Source organism: Lipotes vexillifer, unplaced genomic scaffold (assembly GCF_000442215.2).
Source record: "Lipotes vexillifer unplaced genomic scaffold, Lipotes_vexillifer_v1.1 scaffold376, whole genome shotgun sequence".
Classification (NCBI taxonomy): Eukaryota; Metazoa; Chordata; class Mammalia; order Artiodactyla; family Lipotidae; genus Lipotes; species Lipotes vexillifer.
The window spans coordinates 1,367,165-1,389,480 of NW_006785037.1; the positions used below are offsets into that span (position 1 = coordinate 1,367,165).

The window sequence follows — 22,316 nt, forward strand, 5'->3', positions numbered from 1 at the left end:
ATATGATATACCTACTGATACGAAGGAAAGGGATGTCATAGGCAATAATGAAGAACAAATTTTTTCTAACATATGATGCTATTATAACCAGCATAGTTTGATTGTTCTCTGGCTGGGCAGTATCCTGGGTTAGGTGGCTAGCTGTGGGTGTGAAAAGAAGGCAGAGGAGAGATGGCTAGTGATTGCATCATCTGGGGAACATGGCTCTGGTCCTGTTACTGAGTAACATGGATCTCAGGGATAGAAGGGTGGCTCCATCACACAGGTGTTTACAGTTAGTACAGTGATCTCTTTCATTATTAAAATGTAGCCTAATACATCTTAGTGTATGTTAAGCTTTGGCCTGTCAGGTTAACTATTCCTGCATTTGGGAGGTTCAAGTAAAAGAATGCAAGGGAGCATAAACTGTCTTTTCTTCTTCCCCAGCCTATCGCAGTCCCTTATCCTCACTCTTATGGGAGAGAAGATGGAAGCAGCCTCCTCTGTGGGCTTAAGCTGATGTGTGAAGAGGTTGGGGGCGTACACTCCTTTACTGGAGTTGCTTGGCATTTTTTTTTTATGGCTAAAATTAAGTTTATTAATATTGCTGTCAGGGTAGAGGGGTTCCAGAGATTCCCATTTTTACCACAAAAGGTAGTGTTTTGTTTTTTCTGGCTCGCTCTCCAATTGTACCTCTGCGTTGCGGACTTGACTTGGCTCTCCGACTCTCCGAAGTAGAGTTACCTTTAGAGATTCTTTATTGCATCTATTGCCGTTATACCTGCTTCTGGAGGGGATAGAGGTGAATGTCTCTAAGGGCTTTGTAGCGGTTCATTTCCAAGGCCCTCACACTGTTCAGGAGCTTTTGGTGACCAGAACTTCCAGGTGAGCCTTAGTCCTTCTCTGTTTGCCAAGTTTGGTGCCACAAGACTGAAGAGCATAAGGCACATTGCTTGTCTTTCGTTTTCTCCTTCTTCAACTCTTTCTTACTTTTAACCTTTGCTTTTAAACAAGGACTTTGAATGATTCAGTCACCTGTTTTAAGTTTTGTCCTCAACCTTATTCATACTATTGTGAATCTGGGAGTTGATGGTTTTCCAGTTTTAATTGACTAGCCCTGTGAGGGCTCAGGTGAAAAGTATGTAACATGATCCCATGATTAGTCATTATGAAAGTAATGGGTCTGTTTACTTACAGTGTTTGCCACGTTTTCACTCTGTTAGGAACTTTTGTAAGGAAATGACATTCTTGCTTGTTTCGTGAGGAGCAAAGGGCAGTATTTTCAGAAATAGCTATGTGGTCCCCAAGAGACAACATTCTTTTGCCATGAAATCTACTTACCAGACATTTTGGAAAAATAGCATCCTAAATCAGAAAGATATAACTGTAATGTGTTTGGGGTTAAAAATTATCTCAAAACATTTTAGCTGGTATTTTTGAGAACAGAGTTTCTTTTATTAGAAATTAGAGGCTTTCAGTGAATTAAAATGTGTAATAGTCCAAAGTGATGCATACTGGTTAAAAGCAGATGATGAACTCAAACTAATGGTGGAAGTAATTCCAGTTTTTAATAGTAAATATTATAATTGTTTTGCTTTATTTTTTAAAATTTAATTTAGTTGGGGCAGGATTTGAATGGAAGCTCACTTAATTGTTGCAATTAAAATGTAATTGAAATGAAAACAAGTCAAAATTATCAAAAGGATTATTTTCTAATTATAATACATATGCAACCATAATTTCCTAACCAGAATTAAGAAAGAAATGTTTGCGCGTTTGGTAATGTTTGTTTCATAGTACATATTCCTATGGGTACCATGATTAATGCCCATTTTTAAGGCACACTGAAATTTCAAGTTTATTAAAATTTTTGTTTAAGCAAATAAAGTTATTTAGTTTATTTTTTCTTTTAAGTGAAAAAAATGTGTAGTTTGTAGGGAACTTTATTCAGTTCTTTTTTTTAAACTATTTGAAAACTCATATTTAGTCTATGCACTTTACCCTTTTTTGCTGCTAATAACTTTTTAAAAATAAAATAACTTGTTCTTTCTTTTGCTTTAAATTGTCATCTCGTGTATGCCAGATTTATTGGACTGCAGTAGTTTTAGTGCATTTTGGCTGGAATGTTTATTATGACATCACTATAATCTATATACAGTATGTGATTTCAGATGGTTTCAGTGTTAAATATTTTCATAATTATGCTAGTTTTGGCAGTTCACTTGGAACTTTTTCACATCTCTTTAATGAATATGTTTTACTTCTGGGCTTTTGAGACAACCATATGTTTCAAAAATTAATCGTGTGCTTTTAATGTTAACATTGTGCAGAAGTGTATGACTACAGACATTTTTAAGGATCTAAGCTGAACTAAAAGTAATTACAGTAAGGTCTTATTCACAGTAGTAGTCTTTTAGTATTTGGAGACTATAACATCTCCCAAAATAACAGAAGATGTCAATATAAAGATTGAATAGTGAAGCTGTTTTGTGGAATGAAATGCTGTGAAGTTTTTTATTAACTTAAACATAAGTTCGTGCAAAAATTTCCTTTATTGTTTGTTACAGTAAAATTTTAACTTTTTATTGTAATGAAGTTTCAAACAGAAATTTTTTCTTTTGCTAATATATCACACTAGCATCTGAAGCCATGCTATATTGTAAAAGATTCATCTTTTATTATTGTATAATCCTCTTAGTGTGGTAGTGAATAAGAATTTTTGTGTCTTAAAGGAGGTCCTATCATTGTTCTTATTTGCCTCTAGTACCCTATTAGAATGGTAAATTTAGTGGGTATCCTTCTTTTTGTTCTTGAAATTTTCTCTTCAAGTATATAAAAGAGAAAAACTAAATTTATCATGATTCTTTTAAGCATTATGAAATAGTTTTATTATTGATTAATGAATTGATGGTGCACAGTATACCATCTGTTTCCCTTTGTGTTGGAGAGATGTTTGATCTCTGCCTCCTCATATGCATCTCTCATTCAAGCAGAATGTGCTCTTTCATCCCCCCAAAAGGAGTAAGATGATGTCAGATGCTTTTACCTTGTTTTACTACCTCATCTATTTCCTCCTTGTAATATCCGTCTTATTGAAAGAGCAATCTATGTTTATTTTTTCCATCTTAACTTGTTATTCACCCTTTGAACTACTCTTTTACTTCTTCCACTCCTGTCCCTCTACTGCAATTACTAAATGTCCTTTTTTTATTTTTCCTTTGGTTATTGGCACCCTCCTCCTAATTACCAAATCTTAAGTGTTAATGTCTCTGTGGTTCTTAATGTGACCTCATTTTTATTGAACTAGTCCATGCCTTTAGCTTCTGGTATTGTTCTCCCATCTTAAACATTGTATACTGTGGCTTTTTTTGACTAATCATTATCCTTGCATGTGCTGTTTATAGTTTTCCCCCTATTTAGCCTCCAATCTTAACCTAAAACATTTCTACACTCAGTTGTAACAGCCACATCTCTCGAGTTCTTCCAAATACAGTGGCTCTTTGTGTTCCTATTACTTGAAAACAAACAAAAAAGTACTCTTGTAGACTGGTTATATATGTTTTAAATAGATTCTGAAATCTTTGGGAACAGATATTATATCTAATTTGCCTTTGTAAATCCAGCAATTGACACATAAAAGCATTATATAAATGTTTGTTGAATCAGGTCAGGAAAAGAGTACTCATTTGCATTGTATAGATTTCAAAAATATGTATGATTTTTTTGAAATTTTTATGTTATCCATATCATAACCCAGTTAAACCTTATATCTAATCTGAACAATATTCAATTCAGTGAACAGTGTTAAATAGGATGCCAAGATTTCTGAGGATGATTAAGATTAATCATTAAAGGTGATTAAAAAGACAGCTTGGATTCTTAATTTAACTCACAAAATAGTAAGGGTCTTAACATATAAACAAATAGGGGAATATTAAGACCCTTTCCATTTATTTTGCATTTTCAAATGGAAAATGTTTAAAAGCTTCCTTTGAATTGTCTTCTTTTGCTAAAACCATATATAAGAATTTTTTTTGACATTATCAAGTGGTTTCTTTTGATACCAACTAAAGAAATAGACAATTTATGATTTTAAACTACTACTTACTTTTAAAATGGTGTTTAAGAATGCAAATTATGGAAAATTCTGGTTCCATAGATTTTTACAGCTAAAAAAACCCCTGAATAGTCTATCTTATCACATTTTAGTAACCTGCATACATTCAACAAAACTTTTTAAAATTCTTGAATGGTGACTGATACTTTTCTTTCTTCAAAATAAAAATAGGATGACCATGAAAGCTGTGGTTCTAATTCTACCAACCGTAGTACTACTGAGAACACAAAGTCATCAGTAAAACCCCGAAGAATTCAGCAGGCTGCTCCCACAGATCCTGATTTGCCACCAGGTAACTTCTTTTTTATTTTTAATTTTGGTTTATTTTTGGCTGCGTTGGGTCTTCGTTGCTGTGCGTGTGCTTCTCACTGCTGTGGCTTCTCTTGTTGTGGAGCAGGCTCTAGGTGCATGGGTTTCAGTAGTTGCAGCACGTGGGCTCAGTAGTTGTGTCACGCAGGCTTCAGTAGTCATGGTGCACAGGCTTAGTTGCTCCATGGCATGTGGGATCTTCCTGGACCAGGGCTCGAACCCCTGTCCCCTACATTGGCAGGCGGATTCTTAACCACTGCACCACAAGGGAAGTCCCACCACCAGGTAACTTCTAAGGGCATTGATAAAACCAAAATTTTGATTGTTATTAATCATTGTTGTAGCCCTTTGTAGAATATATATTTTCCATAATTTTTAGTGTCATAAAATATTTAAAATATATGTAAATTTGCTGCATGACATCAGAACAGATTGAAAGATGTTTGTGAGGGCTCTGGACTCATTCAGATTTTGATGCTCTTTTGCCCTAGGTTTATTCCTTAAGTTTCTTTCTTTCTTTTTTTTTTTTTTTTTCTATTTACTCCTTTAAGATTAAAAGGTGGATGACCGAATGACAGTTACTTGAATATATTTTTGTCTTAAAATTTACTCATCTGTAAGTATAGGGATCACTGGTCTGAACAACAAAATAACACAGATCATTTCAGACAAACAACTATTCGCAACCCCAAAACTTTTCTCAAAAAGCATCTCTGAATCTATGTAAATGTTTGAACTCCAAAATTATAACCACAGATGCTGGAAGAAATAACTTTGCCCTAGAAAATTTTGAGAACAGGAATTCATCTCTACCATGAAAGAACCTTAATATAGGTTCTTTCCAGGTAAGATAACATTGTCAGAAATGAGTACTCAAATAACCGTATGAGTTAATCTTGAAATAAAAGGATTTACCATTATCCAACTGGACTGTCAAATTATCCTTTCTTTTTCCTTCGGCAACATTAAGTTTAGCTGCTCTGCCTTCCAGTAATTGTCCAACAAGTTCAGTTACTTCCTAAAGCAACTCCTTTAACTGTGATTTTTGTCACAGCATAAAAGAGGATATGAGTCCTGTTAGGTAAGGCAGAAAAGCACCTGTTAATCCAAAAGCTACCTCAAGAAGGTTTTTTTCATGCTCTCACTCCCTCTTGTGAGAACACCAGAATCTCAACTAGCGGCCGGACAATCATCGATAGGAGGACACTGGAACTCACCAAAAAAGATACCCCACATCCAAGGACAAAGGAGAAGCCACAGTGAGATGGTAGGAGGGGTGCAATCACAGTAAAATCAAAGCCCATAACTGCTGGGTGGGTGACTCACAGACTGGAGAACAGTTATACCACAGAAGTCCACCCACTGGAATGAAGGTTCTGAGCCCACGTCAGGATTCCCAACCTGGGGGTCTGGCAACGGGAGGAGGAATTCCTAGAGAATCAGACTTTGAAGTCTAGTGGGATTTGATTGCAGGACTTTGACAGGACTGGGGGAAACATAGACTCCACTCTTGGAGGGCACACACAGAGTAGTGTGTGCATCGGGACCCAGGGGAAGGAGCAGTGACCCCAAGGGAGACTGAACCAGACCTACCTGCTAATGTTGGATGGTCTCCTGCGGAGGCAGGGTGTGGCTGTGTCTCACTGTGAGGACAAGGACACCGGCAGCATAAGTTCTGGGAAGTACTCCTTGGTGTGAGCCCTCCCAGAGTCTGCCATTAGCCCTACGAAAGAGCCCCGATAGGCTCCAGTGTTGGGTCACCTCAGGCCAAACAACAACAGTGAGGGAACCCAGCCCCACCCATCAGCAGACAAGCAGGTTAAAGTTTTACTGAGCTCTGCCCACCAGAGCAACAGCCAGCTCTACCCACCACCAGTCTCTCCCATCAGGAAGCTTGCACAAGCCTTTTAGAGAGCCTCATCCACCAGAGGGCAGAGAGCAGAAGCAAGAAGAACTACAATCCTGCAGCCTGTGGAACAAAAAACCACATTCACAGAAAGATAGATGAGGTGAAAAGGCAGAGGGCTATGTACCAGATGAAGGAACAAGATACAACCCCAGAAAAACAACTACATGAAGTGGAGAATGGCAACCTTCCAGAAAAAGAATTCAGAATAACGACAATGAAGATGATCCAGGACCTTGGAAAAAGGATGGAGGCAAAGATGGAGAAGATGTACAAAGGATGGAGGCAAAGATGGAGAAGATTGTATTTCAGATACAATAACTGAAATGAAAAATACACTAGAAGGAACCAATAGCAGAATAACTGAAGCAGAAGAACGGATAAGTGACCTGGAAGACAGAATGGTGGAGTTCACTGCCACAGAACAGAAGAAAAAAGAATGAAAAGAAATGAAGACAGCCTAAGAGACCTCTGGAACAACGTTAAACACAACAACATTTGCATTATAGGGGTGCCAGAAGGAGAAGAGAGAGAGAAAGGAACAGAGAGAATATTTGAAGAGAATATAGTTGAAAAATTACCTAACGTGGGAAAGGAAATAGCCGTCCAAGTCCAGGAAGCGCACAGAGAGTCCCATACAGGATAAACCCAAGGAGAAACATGCTGAGACACATAGTAATCAAATTGGCAAAAATTAAAGACACAGAAAAATTACTGAAAGCAGCAAGGGAAAATCGACAAATAACATACAAGGGAACTCCCATAAGGTTAACAGCTGATTTCTCAGCAGAAACTCTACAAGCCAGAAGGGAGTAGCGTGATATAGTTAAAGTGATGAAAGGGAAGAACCTACAACCAAGATTACTCTACCCGGCAAGGATCTCATTCAGATTCAGTGGAGAAATCAAAAGCTTCACAGACAAGCAAAAGCTAAGAGAATTCAGCACCACAAAACCAGCTCTACAACAAATGCTAAAGGAACTTCTCTAAGTGGGAAACACAAGAAAAGTAAAGGACGTACCAAAACAAACCCTCCAACATTAAGAAAGTGGTAATAGGAACATACATATTCATAATTACCTTAAACATGAATAGATTAAATGCTCCAACCAAAAGACACAGGCTTACTGAATGGATACAAAAATGAGACACATATATAGGCTGTCTACAAGAGACCCAGTTCAGACCTAGGGACACATACAGGCTGAAAGTGCGGGGATGGAAAATGATATTCCATGCAAATGGAAGTCAAAAGAAAGCTGGAGTAGCAATACTCATCAGATAAAATAGACTTTAAAATAAAGAATGTTACAAGAGACAAGGAAGGACAATACATAATGATCAAGGGACGAATCCAAGAAGAAGATATAACAATTAAAAATATATATGCACCCAACATAGGGGCACCTTATTACATAAGGCCAGTGCTAACAGCTATAAAACAGGAAATCGACAGTAACACAGTAATAGTGGGGGACTTCAACACCTCACTTACACCAATGGACAGATCATCCAAAATGAAAATAAATAAGGAAACAGAAGCTTTAAATGACACAGTAGACCAGATAGATTTAATTGATATTTATAGGACATGCCATCCAAAAACAGCAGATTACACTTTCTTCTCTAGTGCGCATTGAACATTCTCCAGGATAGATCATGGCTTGGGTCACAAATCAAGCCTCAGTAAATTTAAGAAAATTGAAATAATATCAAGCATCTTTTCTGACCACAATGCTATGAGACTAGAAATGAATTACAGGGAAATAAACATAAAAAACACAAACACATGGAGGCTAAACAGTACGTTACTAAATAACCAAGAGTTCACTGAGGAAATCAAAGAGGAAATCAAAAAATACCTAGAGACAAATGACAGTGAAAACATGACGATCCAAACCTATGTGATGCAAAAAGAGCAGTTCTAAGAGGGACGTTTATAGCTATACAAGCCTACCTCAAGAAACAAGAAAAATCTCAAATAAACAATCTAACCGGTGCTTTCCTGGTGGCACAGTGGTTGAGAGTCTGCCTGCCGTTGCAGGGGACATGGGTTCGTGCCCCGGTCTGGGAGGATCCCACATGCCGCGGAGCGGCTGGGACCGTGAGCCATGGTGGCTGAGCCTGCGAGTCCGGAGCCTGTGCTCCGCAACAGGAGAGGCCACAATGGTGAGAGGCCTGCGTATCGCAAAAAACAAACAAACAAAAAACAAAAAACAAAATAACAGTCTAACCTTACACCTAAAGGAACTTGAGAAAGAAGAATAAACAAAACCCAGAGTTAGCAGAAGGAAAGAAATCATAAAGATCGGAGCAGAAATAAATGAAATAGAAACAAAGAAAACAATAGCAAAGATGAATAAAACTAAAAGCTGGTTCTTTGAGAAGATAAAGAAAACTGATAAATCATTAGCCATGGTATAGGGAGGGTGGGAGGGAGGGAGACACAAGAGGGAAGAGATATGGGAACATATGTGTATGTATAACTGATTCACTTTGTTATAAAGCAGAAACTAACACACCATTGTAAAGCAATTATACTCCAATAAAGATGTTAAAAAAACCTAAACAAGCCATTAAGCAGACTCATCAAGAAAAAGAGGGAGAGGACTCAAATCAGTAGAATGAGAAATGAAAAAGAAGTTACAACAGACACCACAGAAATACAAAGCATCCTGAGACTACTACAGGGAACTCTGTACCAATAAAATGGACAACCTGGAAGAAATGGACAAATTCTTAGAAAGGTATAACCTTCCAAGACTGAACCAGGAAGAAATAGAAAATATGAACAGACCAATCTCAAGTAATGAAATTGAAACTGTGATTAAAAGTCTTCCGACAAACAAAAGTCCAGGACCAGATGGCTTCACAGGTGAATTCTATCAAGCATTTAGAGAAGAGCTAACACCCATCCTTCTGAAACTCTTCCAAAAAATTGCAGAGGAAAGAACACTCCCAAACTCATTTTATGAGGCCAGCATCACCCTGATATCAAAACCAGACAAAGATACTAGAAGAAAATAAAATTACAGACCAATATCACTGATGAATATAGATGCAAAAATCCTCAACAAAATACTAGCAAACAGAATCCAACACCATGTTAAAAATATCAGAAACCATGATCAAGTGGGATTTATCCAAGGGGTGCAAGGATTCTTCAATATACATAAATCAATCAATGTGATACACCATATTAACAAATTGAAGAATAAAAACCGTATGATCATCTCAGTAGATGCAGAAAAAGCTTTTGACAAAATTCAACACCCATCTATGATAAAAACTCTCCAGCAAGTGGGCATAGAGGGAACTTGCCTCCATCTAATAAAGGCAATATACGATAAACCCATAACAAACATCATTCTCAAAGGTGAAAAACTGAAAGCATTTCCTCTAAGATCAGGAACGAGACAAGGATGTCCACTCCCACCACTATTATTCAACATACTTTTGGAAGTCCTAGCCACGGCAATCAGAGAAGAAAAAGAAATAAAAGGAATACAAATTGGAGAAGGAGCAGTAAAACTGTCACTGTTTGCAGATGACATGATACTATACATAGAGAATCCTAAAGATGCCAGCAGAAGACTCCTAGAGCTAATCAGTGAATTTGGTAAAGTAGCAGGATACAAAATTAATGCACAGAAATCATTTGCATTCCTATACACTAATGATGAAAAATCTGAAAGAGAAATTAAGGAAACACTGCCGTTTACCATGGCAACAAAAAGAATAAAATACCTAGGAGTACACCTACCTAGGGAGACAAAAGACCTGTATGCAGAAAACTATAAGACACTGATGAAAGAAATTAAAGATGATACCAACAGATAGATATACCATGTTCTTGGATTGGAAGAATCAATATTATGAAAATGACTATACTGTCCAAATCAATCTGCAGATTCAGTGTAATCCGTATCAAATTGCCAATGGCATTTTTTACGGAACTAGAAGTAAAAATGTTAAAATTTGTGTGGAGACACAAAAGACCCTGAATATCCAAAGCAGTCTTGAGGGTAAAAAACAGAGCTGGAAGAATCAGACTCCCTGACTTCAGACTATACTACAAAGCTACAGTAATCAAGGCAATATGGTACTGGCACAAAAACAGAAACATAGATCAATGGAACAAGATAGAAAGCCCAGAGATAAACCCACGCACCTATGGTCAACTAATCTATGACAAAGGAGGCAAGGATATACAATGAAGAAAAGACAGTCTCTTCAATAAGTGGTGCTGGGAAAACTGGACAGCTACATGTAAAAGAATGAAATTAGAACACTCCCTGACACCATACACAAAAATAAACTCAAAATTAATTAGAGACCTAAATGTAAGACCGGACACTATAAAACTCTTAGAATAAACATAGGAAGAACAGTCTTTGATGTAAATCACAGGAAGATGTTTTTTGATCCATCTCCTGGGGTAATGAAAATGAAAACAAAAACAGTGGGACCTAATGAACCTTCAAAGCTTTTGCACAGCAAAGGAAACCATAAAGAAGACAAAAAGACAACCCTCAGAATGGGAGAAAATATTTGCAAACGAATCAACAGACAAAGGATTAATCTCCAAAATCTATAAACAGCTCATGCAGCTCAGTACTGAAAAAACAAACAACCAAATCCAAAAATGGGCAGAAGACCTTAGTAGACATTTCTCCAAAGAAGACATACAGATGTCCAAGAAGCACATGAAAAGCTGCTCAACATCACTAATTATTAGAGAAATGCAAATCAAAACTACGAGGTGTCACCTCACACCATTTAGAATGGGCATCATCAGAAAATCTACAAACAGCAAGTGTTGGAGAGGGTGTGGAGAAAAGGGAACCCTCTTTACACTGTTAGTGGGAATGTAAATTGATACAGCCACTATGGAGAACAGTATGGAGATTCCTTAAAAAACTAAAAGTAGAATTACCATATGATCCAGCAATCCCACTACTGGGCATATACCTAGAGAAAACTGTAATTCAAAAAGACATGCACCCCAGTGTTCATTGCAGCACTATTTACAATAGCCAAGTCATGGAAAGAACCTAAATGCCTGTCGACAGATAAATGGAGAAAGAAGATGTGGTATATATCTACAGTGGCATATTACTCATCCATAAAAAGGAACGAAATTGGGTCATTTGTTGAGACGTGGATGGATCTAGAGACTCTCATACAGAGTAAAGTAAGTCAGAAAGAGAAAAAAAAATATCGTGTATCAACGCATATATGTGGAACCTAGAAAAATGGTACATGTGAACCGGTTTGCAGGGCAGAAGTTGAGACACAGATGTAGAGAACACATGTATGGACACCAAGGGGGGAAAGCTGTGGGGGTGTGGGGGTGGTGGTGTGATGAATTGGGCAATTGGGATTGACATGTATACAGTGATGTGTATACTAATAAGAACCTGCTGTATAAAAAAAAATAAAGTTCTAAAATTTAAAAAAAAAAAAAAAGGTTTTTTTTTGGTTAACTTACGTGGAACCCAAATATCAGAGCAGTTTACATAACCAAGCTGGTGCAAATGATTTTACGTGGTTGATTTGGGTATTGTGAGTATGTTGGCTATCTCCCACGTGGTACAACATTGATTGTTCTCAATTAATGTCTCGATTTGATCGTTATCAACTTCAACTGGTCTGTCCGACCGTGGAGCATGGTCCAGCGAGAAATCTCCAGCACAGAACTTCACAAACCACTTTTGACACGTGCTATCAGTCAGAGCACCTTCTCCATACACTGCACAAATCTTTTTTTGCGTTTCAGTTGCGTTTTTACCTTTCTTGAAATAATAGAGCATAAGATGCCGAAAATGTTGCTCTTTTCCTTCTGTCTTCAGTATTAAGATGGCTACACAAAAATTCACCAATTTCGATTTTTTTTTTTAAATGCACGCTGATATGACAGCTATCACAATACAGTCTTAACAAAATTGTTTCAAATGAAGTTAAAGGCAACTAAGCACTAGTAGAGTCATCTTATGGAAAAAACCAGTCAAAGATTTTGGCCAACCCAGTATATGTATGTACACGCACATAGGGTGCAATGGAAATATTTAGGGTATAGATAAATTAAAAATTATGTTGTCCACTGGGTCTGAAGTTGTGACCTAGGCATCTTTGATCTTCATCATCTAGCATGGAGGTTAGGAAATATTTTCTGTAAAGGGCCAGTTATTAAATATTTCAGGCTTTGCAAGCCATATATTTTATCTTACAGCTCTTCCACTTTTTTGATGTACTGTGAAATCAGCCATAAACAGTAAATAAACTAATGTTTGTGACTATGTTCCAATAAAACTTTATTTATAACAACAGATGGCACAGCCTCATTTGGCCAGCTCCGATCTGATACAGTGTCTGGTTCATAATAGCCATTTATGTATTTACTGCACTGCATAAAAACTGAACTGCATAAAATCACACAGGGTTTTCAGAGATCAATAATCAGAATCATAGAGTCATTGAAATGTAGAATAAGAAGCTACTTCTGATTTTTCAGGTCTAGCAGTCTATCTTTTTTGGGACATGGACGCTTGAAAATCTGTTGAAAAAGTTATAGACCCACATAGGCACATTTAAAATTTGCATGTGACTTTGGGGTATTCACATACTCACTGAAGTCTATCTATAGGCCCCAGCTAAGCCTCTGATCTAGCTTACGTTTTGTGGATGAGAAATTGGAAACTTAAATATTTTGGTGTAGATGAGGAATACCTTATTATACTTTATAATACCTGTGGTATACATGAGGTGTATATTATTAAATTAGTAGTCATTTACTCAAGATTTTGTTTTCTGCAGAAAATATTGAATATGAAATGGAAGGTGTGTGTGTGTGTGTGTTTGCTTAATGCTTGCCACCTTAGGCTGTTAGGGCTTGGTTTTCTGAAAAAAGTCTCTTGAAGGGAGTTTAATAATAGTTGGAGAGGGTATCAGATAATTTAAGAATATTTGTAATGTATCAGCTGTTCGAGAGCCTGAGCCAAAAATGGCAATGTATTTTTATAGAAGATAGCACCATCATTTCTTGTCTACTTGCCTGTGGGGAAGCTCAGCAATTTCAGCTATCTAATCACTGTTCCTTTCTGGAACATCTAAGAATAGAGAGAACCTTGTTGTAAATGAAAAAGAAATTCAGAGCTTATTTTACCTCTTCTATTTTTATGCTTTTACTGTTTTTTAACATTTTCCATGAACATTTTCAGGAAAAACTTAAAAAAAAAAACAAAAAACAATGACCAGATGTGTAAGTTAAGTTAATATTAAGTGGTGGACACCTTAACTTCTAAATTTAAGGGGATTAGCACGACAAAAGTGTTTGTTTTTTTTATGTGCCAATCAAGGCAGTGTTCTGTCAGAAGCCCAGGTTCCTTTTATCTTGAGGCTCTGCTCTGCCCTACCCAGGCTTTGAATTATACTGCTTTCAGCCTTTTTTTAAAAAACATCTTTATTAGAGTATAATTGCTTTACAGTGGTGTGTCAGTTTCTGCTTTATAACAAAGTGAGTCAGTTATACATATACATATGTCCCCATATCTCATCCCTCTTGCATATCCCTCCCTCCCACCCTCCCTATCCCACCCCTCTAGGTGGTCACAAAGCACTGAGCTGATCTCTCTGTGCTATGCGGCTGCTTCCCACTAAGCTAGCTATTTTACGTTTGGTAGTGTATATATGTCCATGCCACTCTCTCACTTTGTCCCAGCTTACCCTTCCCTCTCCCCGTATCCTCAAGTCCATTCTCTAGTAGGTCTGCAGACCTGCTTTCAGCCTTTTTAAGAGGAGAATCTGGAGAAGACCTGTCGACTTCTTACTACCCTCAGGTTGGAAGTGGTATATATCCTTCTCAAATTTCATTGAGGAAAACTATCTTCATGGACGTTATGTATATCTTAGAAGTCGTATCTCAGAAACAATTCTACATTCTGGAAGGGGAAGCACAAAATATTGATGGATAGCTAGCCATTTCTGCCATACAGGTGTTCTTTCTCATTAATATATTGATCATTTTAAAAGTATGTTATGCTTTTGTCAGTAACCTTCAGTATATCTAACGTGTATATTTTGTTTATAACAAAAAAAGTGATAACTGGAGAGCTTTTATTTCATTCTAATTAGATTGAGTGTCAAAACATTGCTTAGTGGAGGCAGGCTGTTCAGTTCCCCAAATCTTTATTGCTTTATGCTGGAGCAGCTAGTTGAAGGCTATTTTGTCCCTTAGAGAATTAATGGCTTAGTGTAGGAGATTTTGTAAACTACTAACTACAGTGCAAAACCAAAGCAAAGAGGAGCTCTAAGGAAGCACAATTAATATTTTTGGGATACTAAAAGAAAGGAGTGGTTATGTCCAGGTGTGTGTGGCTTCTAAAACACAGAGGTAAAATGGAGAGGTAAGAAAAATTGAAAATGAAAGGATGGAAAATGGTATAGTAGACAAGCACTATCCAAAAATAACATAAAGATCAGGCAAAATAAAACTTAAGGCAAAAGCATTGATGGACGTATATAATAGATGCTGAATTATAGTAAAAGGTACTGTTCTCCAAAAAATATATGATGGCTTTGTATGTACCTAACAACCTATCTTTGAAATGTGATAGATCAAGCAGACAAAAAAAAAATACCCAAACTGGGTCTTTGAATAGCACAATTAACAAGATTATTTTATAGATACATGTAAAACTCTGCACCCAGCAGATAAGACAGTGTACATTCTTTTGATGCACACATTGGATATGTATAGACATTGAAAAAGACTTGGTCAAAAAGGAATTCTTGACACATTTCAAAGAATCATTATCATAAAGACCATCCTCTCTGGCCACAATACAATTAAATTAGAATAATTACCGATATGTTTGAATTTACTTCTACCATTTTATTATTTGTTTTGTCTTTGTAAGCTCTGATCTTCTATTTCTTCTCTCGTGCTTGCTGTGTACTTTTCAGTGTCCTGAAATAGCTGCTCCATACTTTCTTTCCAGGTTTTCTGGCTACCTTCAGTGAGAAAGAGTGGAATGTGCTTACTTTATCTTACCCAGAACCTGGAACCTGTTAACATTTTGATGTACAACCTTTTAGAGACTTTTGTTTCTTTATGTGTGTGTGTGTGTGTGTGTGTGTGCACATACACATATAGATTTTTTTTTGTAATTTGTGTTTTTTAATGTTAGGAACATGTTTTAAGGACATTAATTTTTTCATAATGTTATTTTAATCATTGGCATGTATTACATTGTGTAACTGTTCCATAGTTTGTTTAATCAGTCCCTTTTTGTTTGTTATTTAGGTTATTTTTCATTTTCTGTTTTGTAAAATGCTTTAACAAACATACTGGTAGATAAATCTTTGCACACACCTCTGTTTATTTCCTTAGGAGAAATTTTTATCAACATAAAATCAAAATTTGTGAGTAATTTTAAGGTTTTGGCATGTGTAACCAAATTATTCCCTGTGAAAAATTTGTTAACAAGCACATTTTTGGTCCAATGCTGTTTTTTATTATCAAAAAATATTTCTTTGAAACTTTTATAGATGGAAAATGCTATCATATCTTTTATTGCTAGCTGGAATTATCATTTTTTTAACCATTCTATTTTCATTTCGTTATGAAGAATAGCAAATTTTTATATTTTTTTAGCTGATCTATATTCAGTATTTTTCAGTTATATCTTTTGGATTTTCTATATAAAAAACAGTCATCTTCATGTAATGGTGATTTTGTGTTCTTCTTGTCAATACTTAGACTTATTTCTCTTTTTTACCCTTCCTTAGTTGTTTAGAAATTCTCTGTCTTAAATAATAATACTGGTAATAAGTATCTTCAACTCACAGCTATTTTCCTTAGCTCCTACAGTAGTTGCCCTAAGTTATCTTTTAGTTACCAAAGCTGATGGATTTAAAAAAAAAAAATTCTTGTATTATAGAGCCTCTCTACTGCATTACCAATAAGGAATCCTTATTCTTAACCTTCTAAATAAGTTTTGTTTTGAAATAATTTCAACCTTACAAAAAAGGCAAGAACAGTAGAGAGAACTAACTTTTCCTTTAAGTTGCCTGTATTATGCTGCATAACCCCCCAAAATATTTTACACCAAAAATTTGATGAGGAAGTTTTTAGGTGCTGTAACCGAGTCATCAACCATGGAATCTGTTTTTGAGCAATTTGGCTTCCTAGTGACTATGTTAGGATAAACTGATTGCAAGTACTGTCTGGTTGTAACCCAAGTATTTGCCATGCACTATTTAATTTAATCATATCAGATAAATAAGGTATAATCTTTGCTCTCTAGGATTTCATAGTTTAACAGAGAAGGTAATTATACATAAACATATACAAATGATAGGCTTATGAGGTAATATAAGCCCAAGAAAAGTGATACAGTCTCCTTAATGTTGATGTGTAGGGTGAGGGACATTGGAGAAGAGGATATAGGGCAGAGGACATTCATACTGGGCCTGAACAAGATGGGAGAATGGACAAAGTGTTCTACACAGAGGGAAGATCATGAACAAAGTCAATGAAAATTCATAGTGTTTTTTCTGGCCCTGTGGGTATTAGATGTATGTGTTTGGAGGAATGGGGTTTGTGGGTGGGAGAGAGTTGGATAATGATAAGAATTTCTGGAAAGGTTGACTAGTAGGAGGCTGTTGTTTTAGAGCCATCTAATATGACGTCTTAGAGGTTCTTATCCCCAGAGTGACCTTGTGTTTTCAGATGCTTGTGGAATAGACCTGAATTACTGTTATTTCACTTGAACAGATATATTCCTAGGGAGTCTCTAAATATGGAGTGATGAGAGCTCTTAGATCTGCTCTTTCCTTTTCTTTTTTTTTTGCGGTACGTGGGCTTCTCACTGTCGTGGCCTCTCCCGTTGCGGAGCACAGGCTCCGGATGCGCAGGCTCAGCGGCCATGGCTCATGGGCCCAGCCGCTCCGCGGCATGTGGGATCTTCCTGGACCGGGGCACGAACCCGTGTCCCCTGCATCGGCAGGCGGACTCTCAACCACTGCGCCACCAGGGAAGCCTAGATCTGCTCTTTGACATTTTTCTGTAGCAAACTTTGAACTAAGTTATTATGAGGGATTAAGGAGATAGTGTATCATTTATTCTGTTGGTTAGTTCCTGTTACTTTGGCATTGCGTGTTTTAATAGGAAAGCATAAATAGTCTTCTGTAGAAGTAGTTCTTTTTAGATACTTGTTTCTTTTACTTTGGTGATTTGGCTTTTTAATCTCAGCTTGTATAATGAGAAACTGAGAGAAGATATTAATAAGTAGATGAAAAATCCATCAGTAGGTTTTCTGTCAGTTACAGTACATTTACAGTATTATGTTTCTTTCGTTACTTTGCATTATATGTTTTCTCTGGTTCTGTCTCTGAGAGGTTTTTTTTTTTTCTGGGGCAGGGGAGACAATAAAAACTGATAAACTCTTAAGAGGATTTTATGAATTCTCTATTGATGACAGGTTTTTCAGAAATAGGAAAACCAATGTTAGTCATGCTTATTGACTTCTCAGAAACCGTTCAATTTTTTTTTTTTTTGTGGTACGCGGGCCTCTCACTGTTGTTGTCTCTCCCGTTGCGGAGCACAGGCTCCGGATGCGCAGGCTCAGCGGCCATGGCTCACGGGCCTAGCCACTCCGCGGCATGTGGGATCTTCCCGGTCCAGGGCACGAACCCGTGTCCCCTGCATCGGCAGGCGGACTCTCAACCACTACGCCACCAGGGAAGCCCGAAACTGTTCATTTTTAACATCTCTCTTGAGTAGTGATAGCATGGGGGAAATAAACATTTTAAGGTTGAACATTTTGATACTTAAAATTTCTTTTGGAAGCATAATTTGTTAAGCATCATTTTAGCATCTACTCTCTTAAAATATTCCCTAAATTTATTGATATTTTGTATGTTAATATAGCATATGGTAATTGGCACTCTAAAAGCTGCTAATATGAGAAAAACTTGAACTTAGTCATTCTACATTTCTTTTCTATTTGTATCCATTGGTAATGAATGAAGGAGTTGGTTTTTGCAAGCATTTGTGGTGGAATAAATTTAAGTAAGCTTTCTTCTAGCAGGCTTCAGTGTAGGTGTTAACAATGTCAGTTGCTGACAGAAGTTGATTCTATTTTGTCAGTAAAGTTCTGGTTTAAAGAATACAAGTAGATAGTTATTTCATGAAATAGCTAAAATTTAAATTATTTTTTACATAGGTTTTATAGTGGAAAATGCATTTGAATAAAGTTTTTAATCTTTTTCTCCTTTGTCTTTTTAAATGCTGTTTAGGTTTAGTTTCACTTATATTTTCAATTATATTCATCAGTAATATATCTATATACACATTTATTGTGTGAGAAACTTGTGAGATTATGAATTCTCGTCATGCTTTATCTGTTTTCTTTCTTTCCCTTCTTTTCTCTTCTTCATTGTGTTCTTTTTCCCCTCTTTCTATAATACTTTCTATGTTTTCTTCCTCAGTCATATTCTCCCCCTTTCTGTGTTTTAGTATTATACATTAGTAAGTGGAAATCATTGAATCCGTTATGATGGTCTTGTTTCTTCTATCTTTATTCCTCCAGGCCTTGTTTTTGAATATCTTTATGGGTATTTAAAGTAGGAAGAGAAGACAGTAGCTGAAAAAAGAACCTTAAAGAAGCTCTTCTTCCTCTTATGTATTGTATAATCAGTATATAGTAACATTGTTTCATTTGGGAAAGTGTTTATAAAATAGGCAGAAATCAGACAAAGTACTTGTAGATTAGGATAATCTTTGAATGGGATCTAGAATTATGTTGTTAAAAGGTATGGCTTCTATGGTTTCTCTTAGTATGTGAAACTTCATGATATAGAACTTCTTTGTAATGGTTTTTGTTGGGGTGGATCTGCTACTTACTAGCTGTGTCTCTTTGGCAAGCCTGTTTACTTATCTGAATGTTAGTTTCATCTTTGCAAAATATGATACATGATACCTATCTTTCACATATATTAAGTTTAGTAACATTTTAAGAATAATTATTTATTGATAGATTTAACTTCTAATTGGATTCTTTTTTCCCCTATTTTATAGGTTATGTGCAGAGTCTGATTAGACGAGTTGTAAATAACGTAAATATTGTTATAAATAATCTCATACTAAAATATGTTGAAGATGATATTGTCCTTTCAGTCAACATCACTTCTGCAGAATGCTATACAGTAGGTGAATTGTGGGATCGTGCATTCATGGATATTTCTGGTGAGTAAACGTCAAGAAGAGTATAGCCTTTTCTATTGTTGAAACAGTTGTCTTGCATTCTAAACCTTTTTTTGGGCCACCAGGCTCCTGGATAAATCTAATGAAAGCTTTATGCCTTCAGCCTGGAAAATGCACATATGTAAAATTTAGCATGCAATTATATTAATTTTTATTCTTACCGGTCACTCTCTTGCTTCAAATATTATATATAGTATTTTACAATGCTATGGGTTGAAGGAATAAAACTTAAATAATACTTAGTTAAAATTTTGAATGTGAAAGAGGAAAGGGGACATGTTGCTTTTGCATAGTTCAGTAATGGCAAAACAGTGTATCTGACTGATTTATGTTTTAGGTTTGTGTACTACAGAGCATATTTGGGATTTTTGGATAATCCCAAAGCCTCCTTTATTTTGTGCTGCATTCTCCTTCTGCTTATATTAAAAGAACTATTAAGTAATAACATAATTTAGTAACTACCAAATATTTATTATTATTTTATTTATTATGTTCTACATGGAAGGTAGGCACTGTGTCAAGCCTTGAAATTAGAGCTCTGAAAAAAATAGTGCTGTTTCCTAGTTTTGTCAGAAGACGTAATAGTTAAATAAGGCACAACACTTGATACATGTTCTGATAGGGTAAGCAGTGGGTATTTTTGGAAAATATAGTAAGGAGACTATTGTGAACACCTTTTATTTGTGACTCGCCATTGTACCTAATTGTTAAAGGTGCTGGCACTAAAGTTAGACTACCTGAGTTTGAATCCTGGCTCTCCCAACTTCATAGAGATGTATGACCTTGGGTGAGTTACTTCACTTCACTGTTTCTTAGTTTCCTCAAATACATACCATAGCATAAAAGTGTCTTATACATAGTCAGCACTCAGAAAATGAGCTATTATTATTATTTAAATTCATTTTCTCAGATTCTCATTACAGTTCCATAAAGTGATATCCTTTCTCATTCGTTTAGTCATATATTCATTTGCTTATTTTAAGTCCTAGTTACAAGAAAGCAAAGTGAAATTGAGTCTCAAGTTTACTTAACTTGTCTTGTTAGGGCATACAAATAGGAACTAGAAGGATTGGAATATAGTTTTGTTTTCGTATGTTCCTTAATGTTTGGCCTTCACATTTTAATAATGAAGAATAATCCTGATCTTGAAGCTCTGTTGTGAGGCATAAATAAGAGCATATGCAAAGGCCCAAACTTTGTTTCTGAGACATTTTCAATGCCTCCTTCTTATCCTCTGTGGAAATAAATATTTGGTTAAAATGCCAAAATAGGGCTTCCCTGGTGGCGCAGTGGTTGAGAGTCCGCCTGCCGATGCAGGGGACATGGGTTCGGGCCCCGGTCCGGGAAGATCCCACATGCCGCGGAGCGGCTGGGCCCGTGAGCCATGGCCGCTGAGCCTGCGCGTCCGGAGCCTGTGCTCCGCAACGGGAGAGGCCACAGCAGTGAGAGGCCCGCGTACTGCAAAAAAAAAGAAAAAAAAAAAAATAGCCAAAATAAAAAGTTACGAAAAACAGAAAACAAACAGAACTGGATGATGCAGGATTGAATAAATGAGTTGACATTTTAGGGGAAGAAATGACATTTATAGTTTTTACATAGAAGTAAAGCAAATATTACTCTGGGAAGTTATTTATAATGAATTAGAAAGAGTCTTGGATTGGGAGTTAGGGGATCTTGGTTCAAATCTTCCCTCCAGCACTAACCTAGTGCAACCTTGGGTAAGTCATTTGTAAATGTGAATTATCATTACTGCCAACTTACCAGTGTATTTATGAGAGTCAAGTATGATACCACATGAAAGCTCATGATGATGGTGGTGGTAAAGACAGCAAAGAGTATTTTCCATTTATTGAGTGAGTGCTTGTTAACTGCTGTGCCTGGTGATGTTTATGTTTTTTGTTTTTGTTGTGTTTTTAGTTAATTATCTTGTTTGAATCCTTTAGCTTCTGAGGTAGATACTGTTTTTCCTTTTATTAATTTTTAATGCAACATTTGGTACTTAAAAGGATTTATGTAACATACACTTGTTATAACACAATATAATGCATGCTTACCCTTTGAGTAACTAGAACATTAACAGTTTGCCCCTTCCAATGTATTTTTCCCTGTCCTATTCCCTTGCTTGCTCCTAGAGTTAACTGCTGTATTAAATTTTATCATTTAATTGCTTTAAAAAAGTCCTGCAAAAAGGAATGAAGTCCTGATACATGCTAAAACATGGATGAATCTTGAAAACATTATGCATACATGTAAGCATTTCTTTAGGGCATATATAGTACTTAGGAGTGGGTTTGTTAGTTGGGAGAATATGCAAATATTCACATTTTCAAAATAATGCAGAATCATTTTCCATAGTGCTTGTTAGATAGACATAGTTATTATCCTCATTTTATAGATTAAATTGTAGTACGTTATGTAAAGTAAGTACCAGAACCAGAATTCATTTTGTATCTTTTTAAGATAGTTCCTGTTATATTCGTGTTCAAGAAAAATATTTTTCAAAGCTTAATAATTTCCTCTCTCACTGAAAAATTTTCTAGGATATCCTTGAAATATGATTACTTTATATTCTTATAGCATAATGGATAAGAACATATGCTCTGGAGTAAGCTTGTCAGAGTTTGAATTACACCTCTGCTCTTTATAAACTGTCTAACATTACAGATTATTTCCCCTTACTGTGCTTTTGTTCCACAGCTTTTAAACAGAGCCATATAAATATTATAAGAGATAATGGA

At 36.2% G+C, this 22,316-nt stretch overlaps 1 protein-coding gene across 3 annotated transcripts in view; it reads left to right on the forward strand.

Annotated features, from left to right (window-relative positions):
* Positions 1 to 22,316, forward strand: part of VPS13B (vacuolar protein sorting 13 homolog B) — an 804,491-nt gene that overhangs the window by 37,736 nt on the left and 744,439 nt on the right. For all 3 annotated transcript variants that reach the window (XM_007457167.1, XM_007457166.1, XM_007457168.1), the window contains exons 4-5: positions 4,268 to 4,388; positions 19,393 to 19,560. In XM_007457167.1, the coding sequence (XP_007457229.1) occupies positions 4,268 to 4,388; positions 19,393 to 19,560 (289 nt within the window). The remainder of the gene's footprint in view (positions 1 to 4,267; positions 4,389 to 19,392; positions 19,561 to 22,316) is intronic.